The sequence below is a fragment of the Neolamprologus brichardi genome, chromosome 5 (assembly GCF_056152115.1).
Source record: "Neolamprologus brichardi isolate AB-2024 chromosome 5, ASM5615211v1, whole genome shotgun sequence".
NCBI classification, from domain to species: Eukaryota; Metazoa; Chordata; class Actinopteri; order Cichliformes; family Cichlidae; genus Neolamprologus; species Neolamprologus brichardi.
In genome coordinates this window covers 14,158,389-14,172,291 of record NC_142108.1, presented here as the reverse complement: position 1 = coordinate 14,172,291, position 13,903 = coordinate 14,158,389, and the positions used below count along the sequence as shown (strand labels likewise).

The following is a 13,903-nucleotide window of genomic DNA, read 5'->3' as shown; positions in this document are numbered from 1 at the left end:
GGGGAACCTAATATGTGAGGACAACTGTGGAAGGAGGGAGATACAGGCAGAGAGGGAGTGTGTGTATGGAAAAGGAGGGGCAGGAGAGAGGAGGGGAGACCCAGCAACGGATGGCAGATCAGAGGAAATAAGGACTGAAGTCTGCGTGTGTGTGTGTGGTTGTGTGTGTGTTTTGAAGATGGTGGAAAGTCACTGAAACTTGAAAGAAGTTGTTGACAAGGTGAAGCAAAGGAAGTGTAATTGGTGGATGAAACAGATGGCTTATGGACAGATAAACTGTGTATTCTTTTTGCTTGTTTGAGATCGAAACAGGTTCCCACACAAATGGCCCTGCCCCACAGGGTTTGTTTGCTCATTTGTTGAATGACCGGGTTGTTATAATGAGTTATGAGCAAAGCCTGAGTTATTTACACAATCGTCAAAACCCTTTGCTCAAATCCTGCTCTGTCCACATGTGCTTGATGATTCTGCTTATCGGTTCAATCCCTGTTATGCACAAGCTGAAGAATTTCAGTTTGGCAAATGTGTCAGAAGGGCTTATATATATTACAGATGGACAATATGTAAGAATTTAAGTTGCTAGAAACTTTATGAAGATTTACAACATTTTAGCTTCACATCATTATCTTTGAACAGCCCTCAATTTGGGCACATTTGCAAAAGTGAGACCCCTAAATAAATGCTTTAGATCAGTATTTTAAATAATCTCGTTTTATATTTATTTCAGCCAGTAAGCAGGAATTTAAGTTGCCATTTTATCCATAAATGATTTTGTGCAAATTATCTTAAATCTGCATTAAGTAACAGTCAGTTCACTTAAAAGGGCCATTAAAAAGCTGTTCTAAAGACAGACTGCTGAAACTGAAACCAAAGTGTGTGGTACTGTCTTAATTCTGGATTCTTACTGACAGCCAGCAGGGGGCGACACTTCTAGCTGCAAAAAGTGTTGTGATTGTCAATTTAAGTGACGTCAAGTGGCTTTATTGTCATTTCAACCATGCGAAGTGGTACAGTACAACGTTCCTCCAAGACCATGATGCTACATTTAACATGTAACAGACAATCAACACAGCACTACATAAAGTGCAAGGAAAAATCGCAAAAATCGCAACCCCCCCCCCCCCCCCCCCCCCCAAAACAAAACAAAACAGAGGCAGTGCAACAACAGACAGAACAGAATGATACAGACACAAAAGTGCAACAACTTTACTTACAACATGTAGTTTGGGGAAAAAAAGTTAACAAACAAGTTAAGTTTTCAAAAACATAATAAAAAACTATAGCAACTTCCATCTTTTATATATAGTGTATGACTGCGATACCACCATAGGCATTCATACATTCATTCATTTGGTTTCTCTTTTAATTCAGTTTAATTCAATTCAGCTCAGTTCAAGATCCTACTATAGTAGAGAGAAAAACCCAAACAACCAGCCAACTCACTATGAACAAGCACTTGGCGGCAGTGGGAAGGAAAAACGCCCTTTTAACAGGAAGAAACCAGGCTCAGGGAGGGGCAGCCATCTGCCGTTGGGGGTGAGGGGAGGGAGACAGCACAGAAGACACACTGTGAAAAAGCTCTGTTTTAGCTCTGCTTGTGTCCTTTGATTGTGCAGGAATTAATTGTAGCTGCCAGAGTATCAACTCTGAATTCATCAGAGCTGAAAACACCCATCAGTATCTGACTGGAAATAATCCAGTCAGAGCGGCAAGAAGTGAACAGAAACAGCTGCAAAATCAGGTTATATCAACATTTTTATCAAAACATTAACTGGTGCAGCTTTAAATACTGCATAATGACCAGTTTAACTGGTGCACTTCAGTTTTAATGTTTCTTTTTTTCTCCCATCTCCATCATTTCAAACTTTTAATCAGGATATTAAAAGTTCGGATTTGTCAGTTATCACTGAAGTATAGTGGGGATGACAAAGCACTGATTGTCTCCACTTGTGCAATTTCCTGAGGACATCAGCCTCCTGGTGCCACACTCTGTTTTTTCACTCACATCACGCACCGAACATCAGGAGGTAAATTTTACACTAGGTGGCCTTCTTTAAAATGCTGATCCACTGCAAATCCAAAACACTCTCAGCCTCTCTGTCACCCAGTTCCATTTCTCACCTACTGAAACATCTAACGCGAAGCACTGGTATAGCTGAGATGGTGAAATTAAATGTGGATGGCTGCAAGATGAAGATAGTCACACAAAATTTACAAACATGATACTGTGGGACTCCTGTGCGCTACCATGTTGCTTCCTGCTTTCTGCCAGTTAAGGTGTAGATTCAGATCGGATGTCCTAAATGTGCTTGCGAGTGTCATTTTGGAGAGGTAGGGGAGTATTAGGTGGAGCAGAAGGAGGCAAGGGCTGAGGTGAGATTGACGCATGGCCCAATGTCGAGTAAATGTCAGTCTAATTCTGATACGCTAAACGGCCTGAGCTCTAGTCTGCCTTGTGCGCTCCAAGTAGTCACCTGAGGAATATGGGGAATAAATGCGTGGCTAACTACAGTCTATTAAAATGATGTGAACAGTTTAAAGACACTGAGTGTGTGAAGTGTTCTTGTGTAAATGAGACAGGCCGTTTAAAAACACCAAGTGTTTAATGCAAGCTGTAAAAGCCTTAATGGTAGTGTCCAGTCAGTCTTGGCAGGGTCACTTTATGACTCTTCTAAGGATGTGCTCATGTAAACTTATATCCCAGTTTAATTTAAGGCAGACATATTCACTTGTATTTCATTTGCATGTTTATTATGGACAAAGCAACACACCAACAGCTTCTGGCACCATGCCAGATAAGGGGTTAGGCTGAGGGACAGTGAGGAAGGACGACAAACTGGAGCAGTAAGCACATTTCATCAGTGGATACAGTTACACACACACACACACACACACACACACACACACACACACACACACACACACACACACACAGTTGAGTTTACATCACTTCAGAGGACATTATGTTCATTTCCTGGTTACTTACCCTAACCATAACCACCACTTACTTAATGCTAACCTTTAAACCACGTCCCCTTTCTACAGTTTAACAACTTATAATATGCTATCAATAAAGGTACTCAAGTTCCCTCCAATATGACGATGTAAACAAATGTATGTCCTCACAACGTGAGTAAAACAAGCACACATTTTCTGACTGCCCTGTCCTTTGCTCTTTAACTAATCTCTCTCTGTCATAAAACCTTTATAAGATGGCTCACCATAACATCCTGCAGAGTAATGCAGTGCATTGCATTCCTCTCTCAGTGATCTATATATGGATTTTCAGTGTTTGCTCATGTCTTTGTTCTCCTTTCATGTGTGCAGCAGGTTAGTTTGACGCAACTTCTTCTTCAACCCACAAACCTTTGCTTGAGCAGAAAGATGTGGTTTGGCTAACCTCTCTCCCACACCACTGACCACTGAAACTATACTGAAACAAATTAATTTTAATTTGGCTTAAAAAATATTTATAAACTTAAATAAATACAGGAAACAGTAAAAAATACTCAATTACAAGTAGAAGTTATCCATTTAAGATTAATTTAAAAAAAAGATTCTTTCTTAGGTAAAAACGCAACATTATAATTAGTAAACTATACTAGTATAAATATATACCTCAATTATAGTTTTATATGTACACACAAATTAATGCCACAGCTGCCCTAAATGAACAGATTTGGTAAATATCAAAATCAGTTTTTATGTTTCTGTAATAATTACAGTAATGCAATTAAGTGTTTTAATTAAAATTATATTTTTGAATAACATAACAACATAACCATATAACTAACAACACAATGTTTAGTTTTAAATGAGTTTCAGATTTCAAAAATGTTTGTTTTCTTGTTTTTATGGCAGATGGTCTGACAAATTTGTTAAGTACTGTATTTGTATCTGTACATATTTATTGTTAAACAAATATGAAGTATTTCTTGAAATTTTTATGTATGACGTGCAAATGTAAATCTTTAAAAACTGGTTGAAAACACTTTATAATGTGTTTGTACACCAGTCAGCTGTACAAGTTAACATTATCTTCTTAAATCTGCTCTGACCTGTGAGCCCTCATGGCGTCGTCCTATCAGGTCTGACACCAGGATGCTGGTAGTACATTATACAGGTCCAGTGGGCTGTGGGTTGTGGGTTGTAGGGCTCCAGTCTGTCATGCTTATTCCACTGAGTCCTAAATATGCTTAATCATATCACATTCCCAGGAATTTGGAGACCAGCTCTGTAAGGCTCCCGATGATGTTCCTTCTGGTGTTCCTGAGATTTTTCTTTGACGTGTGCATTGTCCTGCTAGGAGAGACTACTGCCATCTGGGAGTGTTTTAATTATCTAACTAATCAAATAGTGTGTTTGTTTCTATATTTAGCTTCCACTTTCATCAGAAACAAAACACATTGTTTGCCTCATTAACTCTGAAAATCTTATCACATAAAATCAAAGGTAAGTTTACCAAAAAGCATTTTTAAAAAGCATCAAAAAACACTTTTACTTCAAATCGTGCCAACTGTGTTGTTTATCTAGCCATTTTTTTTTTTGCGTTTCTTTCCTCTCCTTTACTCAGTGTGCCAACAGTCCTGGAGAGCACCGTCTTTCTTTCTTTTTCTTTTTTTGATCCTTCATTTTCCCCCCTCAAGGATAAAAGCCCCGACCACAACCTTCTTCCCTAATAGCAAATGCACTTCAGTGCTGGCTTTGAAGATTTAATCAGTCAGATTTCCTTGATTAATCCTTTTTCATGTCCTTTCACGGTAAATAATTAGACTCTGATATGATCACTTGCTGGATAGAGAGGACAGCATGCAGTTCTCTGATAGAGCAGAGTCCCCAGGTATCTTCATTAGCCTGATTATTCTCATCCAAACACACTCCATCAACCAGTTTACTTGTAAATAGGTTAATTCTATTCCCACTCCCTGTTCACTCTGCTGGCTCACTGTGTTTAACAGAGGAGTTCTCACCAAATGTCTCTTTTGTTATGTGTCTACCTTCACAGTCATTGCAAAGGAAGTATTTGAGAAATTATCTCATCTCCATCGTATTTAGTCTGAGGGGTTTTCATTGTAAACGAATGCCAGTCACTCGATGCCAAATGTGTCTTTGTCAAACGGTTGTTGTATTTTTATTAATACAGTATGCTTTACAGACTTCAGTCAAGATCAAGACTGTAGAAGTTGTGTAATGTTGACACCTAGTGGCCAAATGCTTATATCTCATGCAGCTGATACATATATTGCAGGAATAAACTTCTACCACTAGGTGGCAGTGCGATTCCTCCCTCCTTTATTATAGATTTTGTTCTATAATTGTCATCTAACATAATAATAATTAATAAAATACAAATAAAAATGAGCATATTCACAACAGAAGACTCATTTTTCTCCAACTTCTTCCAAAACAGGATCTCTTTAACCGTGCATTAGATGCTGAGTAAGCGCTGCAGCTGCATACTGTTGCGCATCAAATGGAGAAGAGGAGCTGCTGCACTGACTGCCCCTCTCTCCTCTGGATTAACGAGTAAATGACACCATTCAGACACTGAGCTCTGATCAGCTGCTTAATACTGTTTCATCCCAAATAACACAACCACCATCCACACGTGAGGTGAGCTCTCTCACAGACGCACAAACTGTCGATTCACATAAGTGAGCACGTATTCTTTAGATAATTTGGTACTTATATTCAGGCAGCAGGAAACTACTGTTCCATATGATGTTAGAGTGACACAAATATATACATTTATTGTTCTTAAAACTTTATTGGTTTCATAAATATGACTGAAACCCTTTTCTATTCCCTTAACTACTAAGACTTGATTTAAACTGTGCTTGAATCGTTGCATTTGTCTAATTTTTTCATATAAATGTTGCCAAGCCGCAAGTTTCCTTTGGGAAAATTGACATAATTGGGAAATTATTCAAAACATTACATGTAAATGAGGCACTGTGAACAGTTTCTGCATTTATTCAATAAAAGGCATCGTTGATATTAAATGTCAGAGGGGTCAAAGGTCAAAAGGTTAAGGGTGAATGCAGTCCTTTCTTTCTCCTGTGTGCAGAAGTGTCCTTTTTAAATCACAAAACTTTTTTTGTGTTTTTCTTTTTCAAGACGCTGATCGATCAGCCGTCCATCATTTATCATGTAGGAACACTCCGCATGTTAATTGTCTGGGGATCGTCTGTGTCTCCAACAAGCAGAGAGATGTCCTGCTATTTGTTATTCATCCTGCCCCCTCAAAGTTAGTCCCTGGTTTTCCTGGTTAGTAGTGCAAATGCATTACAAATACACGCACAGGCTTATGCTAATCCTCGTGAAAACAAAGCGATATATTTTTTCCCAGTGCAGGTCATGCGTGGGATGTTCATCAGCGTGTTTATCGGGATTAGGAGCATTTCAGCCATAATATAACCTCTAACGTCATACTTAACGCTCGCTGCTCTGAATGAAAAGATGAAGGCAGGGCAGAAACACGCAGAAAGATGACCGCCAACGTGATGAAGCAACTGGTCACCAGTGTTCCTTCAGTGACCATTCCCACCACTGACCCATGACCTCTTGACCCCGCTCCCTGACCTCTCAGTGGGTGGCCCTTAAAGTGACCAGCAAGGACTATAAAGCAAGACTGGCTGCTCTCAGATCAGATGTCTCTTGTTTTTGCTTTTATCTTCATCATTTTCTCACTCTGGCTGTTTATTTCCAGGCTTTTAAAATTTGATTCCGGCATTTCAAATGTTTTTTGAATGTTTGTGTGTGAACATGAAACATCAATAATATAAGAACTGTAAGGAAATGCATTTATTATATGTGTATAATACAAGTGTTAAGTTGCGGCCTGGGTGGATGTCAGGGCAGGATTATGCCAACGCAATGTCAGAGAAGTAGAAACCCTAAGCAGGCGGGCAGCCATGTTAATCATAAATCTTTATCTTGCAATCCTGCCTCGCACATTCGGCCTTCATTAAAAGACGGCACCGGGGATTAGTGCCGCTAAACCACAGAGATCTGGAGAGAAAAATGAGAAACAAAGTAGCAAGTAAACAAGGCGTGTTGATGTTGGTAGTGTTTAAACGATGGATTCTGATGAATATATATGCTTAAAAATAAAACATTTCATCAAATAGTAAATTAAACAAAAGAAAAAAAACAGACTTAATTGAACTTTCAGTTTTTTAATAACATCAATTGTCCCAAAGGAAACAAGACTGAAAAGAAAAACAGTCATATGTTGCAGTTTCTTTACAATTTTAACCTGAGAATTACAATTTTTGCTTCTCCGGGATCCCCTTTGCAAACCTTCACATTACAGAAAATTTGAAAATAAAGACAAACAAACAAATATCTCTCTCTTCTGTCATTACCCACAGAAGATCAGCTTGATCCCCACAAATGAATGGTTTCAAGTGTGAAACTTATAATGGAACAATAAAACTGGACACAAAACAAGGATAAGAGATTAGATGGATGAGTCTAAGTGACAAAGAAGAGCTTGGACTACAAATATGTACAAATAAAAACAAAAAAAACAAAAACACACACATCAGAAAAAAATTAATTTACACCATCTTAAATTAACGAATAAATTAAAAATACTTTATGTGGAATAATATCTGGTGTTACCAAAGCTTAATTAGAAGTGCTTATTTTACAGTACCCGGGCAGCTGGACAGCAGCAGCCTGCTATGTCCTTATATCATTTGGTAAATGAGTTTTGGAAAACAATTTATTGGTTTAAGTCAAGTATTTTCTAATACTAGCAATGCTGAGTGGTGCTAATCTACTGTGCAAATGTTCCACAAGTGTTAAAAAACAAACTATTCTACAGTGCTTGACTACCAGTCTGTCTACTGAGAGAGAGAGCCAGCTTCTTTAAATCAGCCTGAGTGTTTGTGAAGGATGGGACTCCATCCTTCAAGTCGTACTAAAGGCTGATGTGGAACCGACGCTCCCGATCCTTCTCAGTCTCTGTAGACAGATGTAATCTGTCGGGGGGGCATGTGCGGTGGATGATAGGAGTCATATGGCCCCTCTAAGTGTACATCATATCCGGTCTGTGTATGATACAGCACCTGCTCCACAGGGGTGGGAGAGTAGCGGTGGGAAGGTGGGTAGTGAGGTGAAGGCTCCTGTTTGGGCACCAGGTTGCTACTGATGCTGAGAGGTGGTGTAGGCGGGCCGTCATATGGAGGGGTTCCCACGCCACCAGCGTTGTACTCGTTTGGTGAGTGATTCTCATAGGGTCTTCCCTTCATCGCCCTCAAGTGAAGCAGGTGAGCTGAGTCAAATGTGCCATATGGGGGACTTGGCAGTCCTGGAGAGGAGTAGCTCACCATGCCACCAAGAGTAGGTGGTGGCCGACCTCCATGTCTGTCTTCAGGCCTCATCCCAGGACCTGGAGCTGGTCCCATCTGTAAGCAGCCGGCAACCAGGTTGGTCGTGGGCTGTGACAGTCCCTTACACAGCGTTTCCATGAAAGCCCTGCTTTCTGTGGACAGGCCCCCCTCCAGAGCCTCAGACAGAGCACAGATGTAGTTGCGGGCCAGCCGTAACGTCTCGATCTTGGACAGCTTCTGTGTTTTGGAGTGACAGGGCATGATGCTGCGCAGGTTTTCAAGTGCATCATTTAGGCCGTGCATACGCGAGCGCTCCCTGGCATTCGCTTTTATTCGCCTCGCACGGAAACGCTCCTGCCGGGCCTTGGTCATCCTCTTTCTCTTAGGCCCTCGTCGTTTTGATTCATCCTCTGGTCCTTCCTCTCTGTCCTCCTCATCTTCCTCTGCATCCTCACTCCCCATCTCTCTGGCCTGTTGGATCATGTCACCTGTTCTGTAGCTGTGCGATGGGGCCGATGGATCCCCATCAGGTGAGCTCATGTCTCCGTCCATCCACTGCAGAGGGCTGACGACCTCCTCACCCTCCCCTTGTCTAACATATGGCTTTATCATCATAGCAATCTGCCAAAAAATGGAGAATAAAGGACATCTTTGTGACACACATGCTGTAATAATAACAGACAGTATTGTTTATTAGACCTTGGTCTCAGATTCATCACTGTCAAATTCTTTGTTGTTGGTTTCCAGCTTCTTCTTTTATATAAAGCAGTGCATTCGACATGAGTACTGTAATACATACAGTGACTGTACTTACACTAGGATTTGTAATTCTATGAATGTTATCTGTTTATCCTAAACATATGATAATACAAAATATTGTTTTTCTTTTCCTAAAGTCATGTGCTGTTGAAAGTATTGCATTAAACTGGAATGTATATTTTAGGTTATTGGTCAGTGAGGTCATCCTACATAAGTATTACCTTAATTCTGAATAATTTATAATGCACTGAAATATATTTATTTCTGTAATATTTTGATCAAAGCCTTTTCACACGTGAATTTGCTCCTTTTAACTTTTATTTTATTTATTTTATTTTTTTAGCACCACTAAAGAGGAATACTTAGCAGCTTTTGTTTGGACTGAACTTGGTGATTCTGGACCTGTCTCAGATTATAAGTGTTCCAGTGGATTAAACAGCTCTTCATAAATCAGCAGGTGATCTTTCCTGGCTTCATAATAAAGGTGTGTTAGTCATAATTAACAGCCCCACCTCCTACAAATGCTCATCAGTATTATCGTTTGTTTTTCAAGGAACATATAATCTCTTCTGGATCATGTTTTTAATGCATCATAAAATAATTTTGTAATGACATTGCCACTAATGTTACTATTTTCTGACTGTTGTTTTAATCATGTATGACTACAAAATGTAGTAGGTGGTTAATACTGTTCAAGGATATTTTAGCATCATCTCCTAAACCTAACCAAAACTATTTGGTTCCTAAACTTCACCAGCGGAAGTGGAAATAAAAAAATCAAAAGTTTGCAAATTAAATGAAAGAAATTAAGCAAGTATAAAAATCTAGTGTCTTTCTGTCCCTGTTTGCTTCTCTTTGCTGTAAGATCTTTCGATTAGCGAAAAAATACTTTTCCTGTTCTTTTTCCCATTACAGCCATTTTCTCTGTTAACTAAACTTACTTCCCAGAAAGATTATACAATGTTAAGGTTGGGGAAGGTTAAGGGTGAATTAAGGGGTCTGATGCCCGTGGTAACCTGGGGTTAGTGAATACAAGTACATCAATAACCATTAAAACCATTATTTTTGCGCAAATAAGTCCTCAAACGGGCCGACGGTTTCAGCACCGGACAGTTCCTGATGCGCGCTTCTCAGCCTCATGTACTTCTGATTGGCCAAACATTACAGCTGCAGAGAGAGGTGATGGCTTTTAATGCCTTTATAGCTACATGAATTTTCCCCCATATGTATTATCTGCTTTACCCGTCTTCTCCCCTTCCCTTGTTCTTTGGGTAATCCCGGTCAACTTGTGAACTGGTAATGCCCCAGCAAGTCACCGACAGGACTTTAATCTGGGCCATCACAGGATTTACTCCGTGGATGAAGCAACGACCATGGGATTAAATGAAAGATCGACATCCCGCAGATCAGTAGCCTGACAGAGGGCTCAGTCTGAATTCAAATAGACATTTTCAAAGGCAGAAATATTAATGTCTCCCCACAAATTGCGTGCCTAAGCAGCTATTGCTGAAGTATATTAAGATAAGCCTTTTGTACTTTTTTCATTAGATATATTAATTTCTTGTTGACTTTACGTGCACTTGCTTTAGTTCAAAATAAAATCCCTATGCCAAAAAATCTGGTTCTCTAAACTGAAAGCAAGTTGCCTGTAAGATACATTAAAATGTAAATTACGTGTAAACAGTGTGTCCACACTGACTCACTCACATGTGAGACCCGCAGAGTCTCTCTCGGCTGCGCTATGAAACATACCAGTGCTGATGTGTCCCGGGACCGCCTCAGGAAGTCTGTCAGATGATATTTGTCCTTTCTCCGCGGATCACAGCTCGGTCACACCGTCCATCAAGCAGCGCTGAAGTTCAGTGGCGTCTCCTTGTGCGGAGCTGTTCAGCCTCTCAGTGCGGGTCACTCTGAGGGGGCTCCGGGTTTTAACCTTCACGTTAAAGCTCCTCCTCCTCCCACTCCCATCCATTCTTGTTGACGCGCTTCGGCTCGCGCGTGGCCGGCCCGTGGCTGTAGCCCCTGGAGCTCAAAGACTTGCGCGCACGCGAGCGCGCGTGTGAGAGATGTGCATAAGCTCACTGAAATAGTCGAGACAAACAGGGGAGGCCCGGGCCTTTGTTGAGGCGCGAGGGCGGCCGCCAAATCCGCAGCACGGTGTCAGTGAACGGAGGGGAGACGCGCTCGGTCGCGTGAGCCTAACTGTATGTGACAGCTCGGAGTTGCGTGTGAGCAGGTGTTTGAGCCATTCCCCTCGTCCGGCATAGGCCCTTTGCGCTGTGGAGATGAGGCTGTTAAACAAGTTCACCTCAACTGAGAGGCCGCTCTGACCAGAAGGGGTAAGTTTGGTCTCCTGAGGTGTGCGCTTAAATGAGCAATGTGACTTCGAGACTCGCTCCAGCCCCCCTCGTCCTCTCTGCGGGACATGGGTGTCTGAATATTGAGGCTTAACACCATAACCCACATTCACTGACAATGAATGAATGTCTTCGCTTATCAGAATTATTCAATAGCTGTAAGTTAACCTTGAATTTGAAAAGTCCAGTAAAATTTTTTATTGCATTGAACTTTTATGTCAGTAGTTTGAGCAAATTGCAACACAGTTTTCACTCTGATTTGCTCAAAAAACAAAAAAATGATATGGATGCTAGCTCTATTCAGTGTTGACAGGAGAACCTGCTGTAGGAGCACTTCAGCCACATCACTCTATTCAGTGATGAGGACCATGAAACATGGCTGAAAGTCTTAAAGACAAGGGAATATGATGATGAGATTTGTTTGAATAACCAGCTGTTATAAATTATCTACTTGTATAAAAGGTACACTAATGATTAGATTAATAATGATTATACAGATTACATTAACTTTTCAGCTGACTAAGAATCACAACTAAAACACTTGTGGCTGTGCATTTTACATTTTATTCGACTAATATACAGGTAACGTCAAGTAGGTGGCAAATTTCACACAATGATTTAAAGTCAGATTATTTCAAGGAAAGAAAATGTTAGCAATCCAGATGTAAATAGGCGCATGCTCATAACCATCCAAAGTTCTCCAAAAAGTGAGGATGACAAATTGTCTTGCTGATTATTGTCATTTTTTTAAACTGGAGAAAAGAGAGAGCGTGAGATTGGGAATGCTGTATATGCGATTTAGGAAAAGAGCACCACATGCTCTAACAGAGGGGCTTAACATAGTTTACAGGGTAATCTGCAATTCCAAACTATGTGCTTTCACTTTATATTCATTCCCAAGTCGACCACCTTGCCCCATGCTCCTCCCCCTGCGTCTTTTCCTGTCCTATTCCACACCTGCAGCCTGAGATGGGAATAGCAGAGCTGGGTCTCTTACATCCCCAGAGTGGAACCGGCAGGGGAATATGATAGCTGAGGCCTCGTGTCCCCGTTGCATATGCTTGTAAAACATTTTGTAACAACCTAGCAGAATAAATTTTATTCATTATTCTTCTAAGAGCTTTGATCCAAACTTTAAAAACTTCTCTCTTTTCTAGCCTGTTAATAATTCTATTTAAATGCAACCTACTTGCAGTTTTTCCGATCTTTATGTTCGACAAGTGGTGCTCGTATGTATGCCATGATGTCCCCTGATCCCTGTGTGCTGGCCACACATGATGAAGTCCTGCTGCAGATGGTCTTTCCTTGAACATATATCATATTTTAACAGTCTGTGGCTCAGATGCTCATCTATTCTCAACTGGCTGCTCAGCCCACTCAGCATGTTTGCATGCTCAGAGGACTCCTCACCTTCTCTAGGTATGAGACGGGAATTTGTTATAATAAAAAAAAAGAAGGACAGATAAAACTTCACTTCAGTACACACACAAACATGACCTTCCTTTGAATCCCCAGAGTTTCTGTGTGTGACAGTGGGGAAAGTGGGTTTTGTCCATCTGTCATACTGGAATTCCTTAGAGAGATGCCAGCGCTACAGCATGAAGACAGTGTGTTTGTGTGTGTTCTCGTGTTTGGGGATGAGGATAGAGCCCATGTGTAGCCTTTAAAAAGTTTTTTTCTCCATATGAGCAGTAGCCTCGCATGTAATTTGATATGGCCGTAGGTTGTATCGGTGCACTGAGATTGTATCTCTCACTTTGCACATGTCAGTATCCATTTCAACATCTATACCAGTGGTAACGCAATAACAATACGGTCTTCAAATTGTTTGGAAAACGTACAAAACAACACCAGAGAATGAATGTTGTTCTGTATTTCATGGTCCCCCATCAACTTTAGAAATGGCCAGTCTTCTAAGCCAAACTTGAACCTCCCTCCAGCCCAGGATCGACCCTGGGGAGACAGGGGTGATGGTGACCATGTGTCTTTCTACTAACCATCTCACTGATGGACCCCACCACTGGGTAAAATACACACCCCTCCCCTCCTCCTCCTCTCCCTGTGGCTGAACCCTAAACCCCCTTAACCCTTTCCTAAACCCCCTGCTGGCCCCCTGTTGAGCGTGCTCATTGGCTGACCGCCTTCAGGCGTCCCTTTTCCACAGGCCCATTGTCTGGCCCCCATAAGCAGCTTTGTTTCTGCGTGTGCAGCTGGGCTAGCCCGCTCAGCCATTAGCCGCAACATGCGAAAGAGAGAGCGGGATAATATAATTACAAAACAAAAGTCAGGTGGCTCACGAGATCTGCCAGGAGAAGCCCATTTGAGGGAGATACGAGGACACGCTGGCGGGTGGCCAGCTATAATTTGATTATGAAGTTGTGTGAGTGACAAAAGAAACAATTGAATCTTTTTTTTCTCCCCCTTTTATTTGCCCCACTGTGATTTAAT

At 41.1% G+C, this 13,903-nt stretch overlaps 1 protein-coding gene across 1 annotated transcript; it reads right to left on the bottom strand.

The window, feature by feature from the left end:
• Positions 1-7,200: 7,200 nt before the first annotated feature.
• Positions 7,201-10,989, bottom strand: LOC102787726 (neurogenic differentiation factor 4-like). The gene is made up of 2 exons (XM_006807564.3): positions 10,851-10,989; positions 7,201-8,960 (listed from the first exon to the last, which is right to left on the bottom strand). The coding sequence occupies exon 2, from the start codon at positions 8,952-8,954 to the stop codon at positions 7,965-7,967; it is 990 nt and encodes a 329-aa protein (XP_006807627.1). The 5' UTR covers positions 8,955-8,960; positions 10,851-10,989; the 3' UTR covers positions 7,201-7,964.
• Between the last annotated feature and the right edge of the window lie 2,914 nt (positions 10,990-13,903).

What these genes read in the sequence shown, in the direction of transcription:
- LOC102787726 (XM_006807564.3), bottom strand. Translation starts at nt 8,954, where the DNA reads ATGATGATAAAGCCATATGTTAGACAAGGGGAGGGTGAGGAGGTCGTC.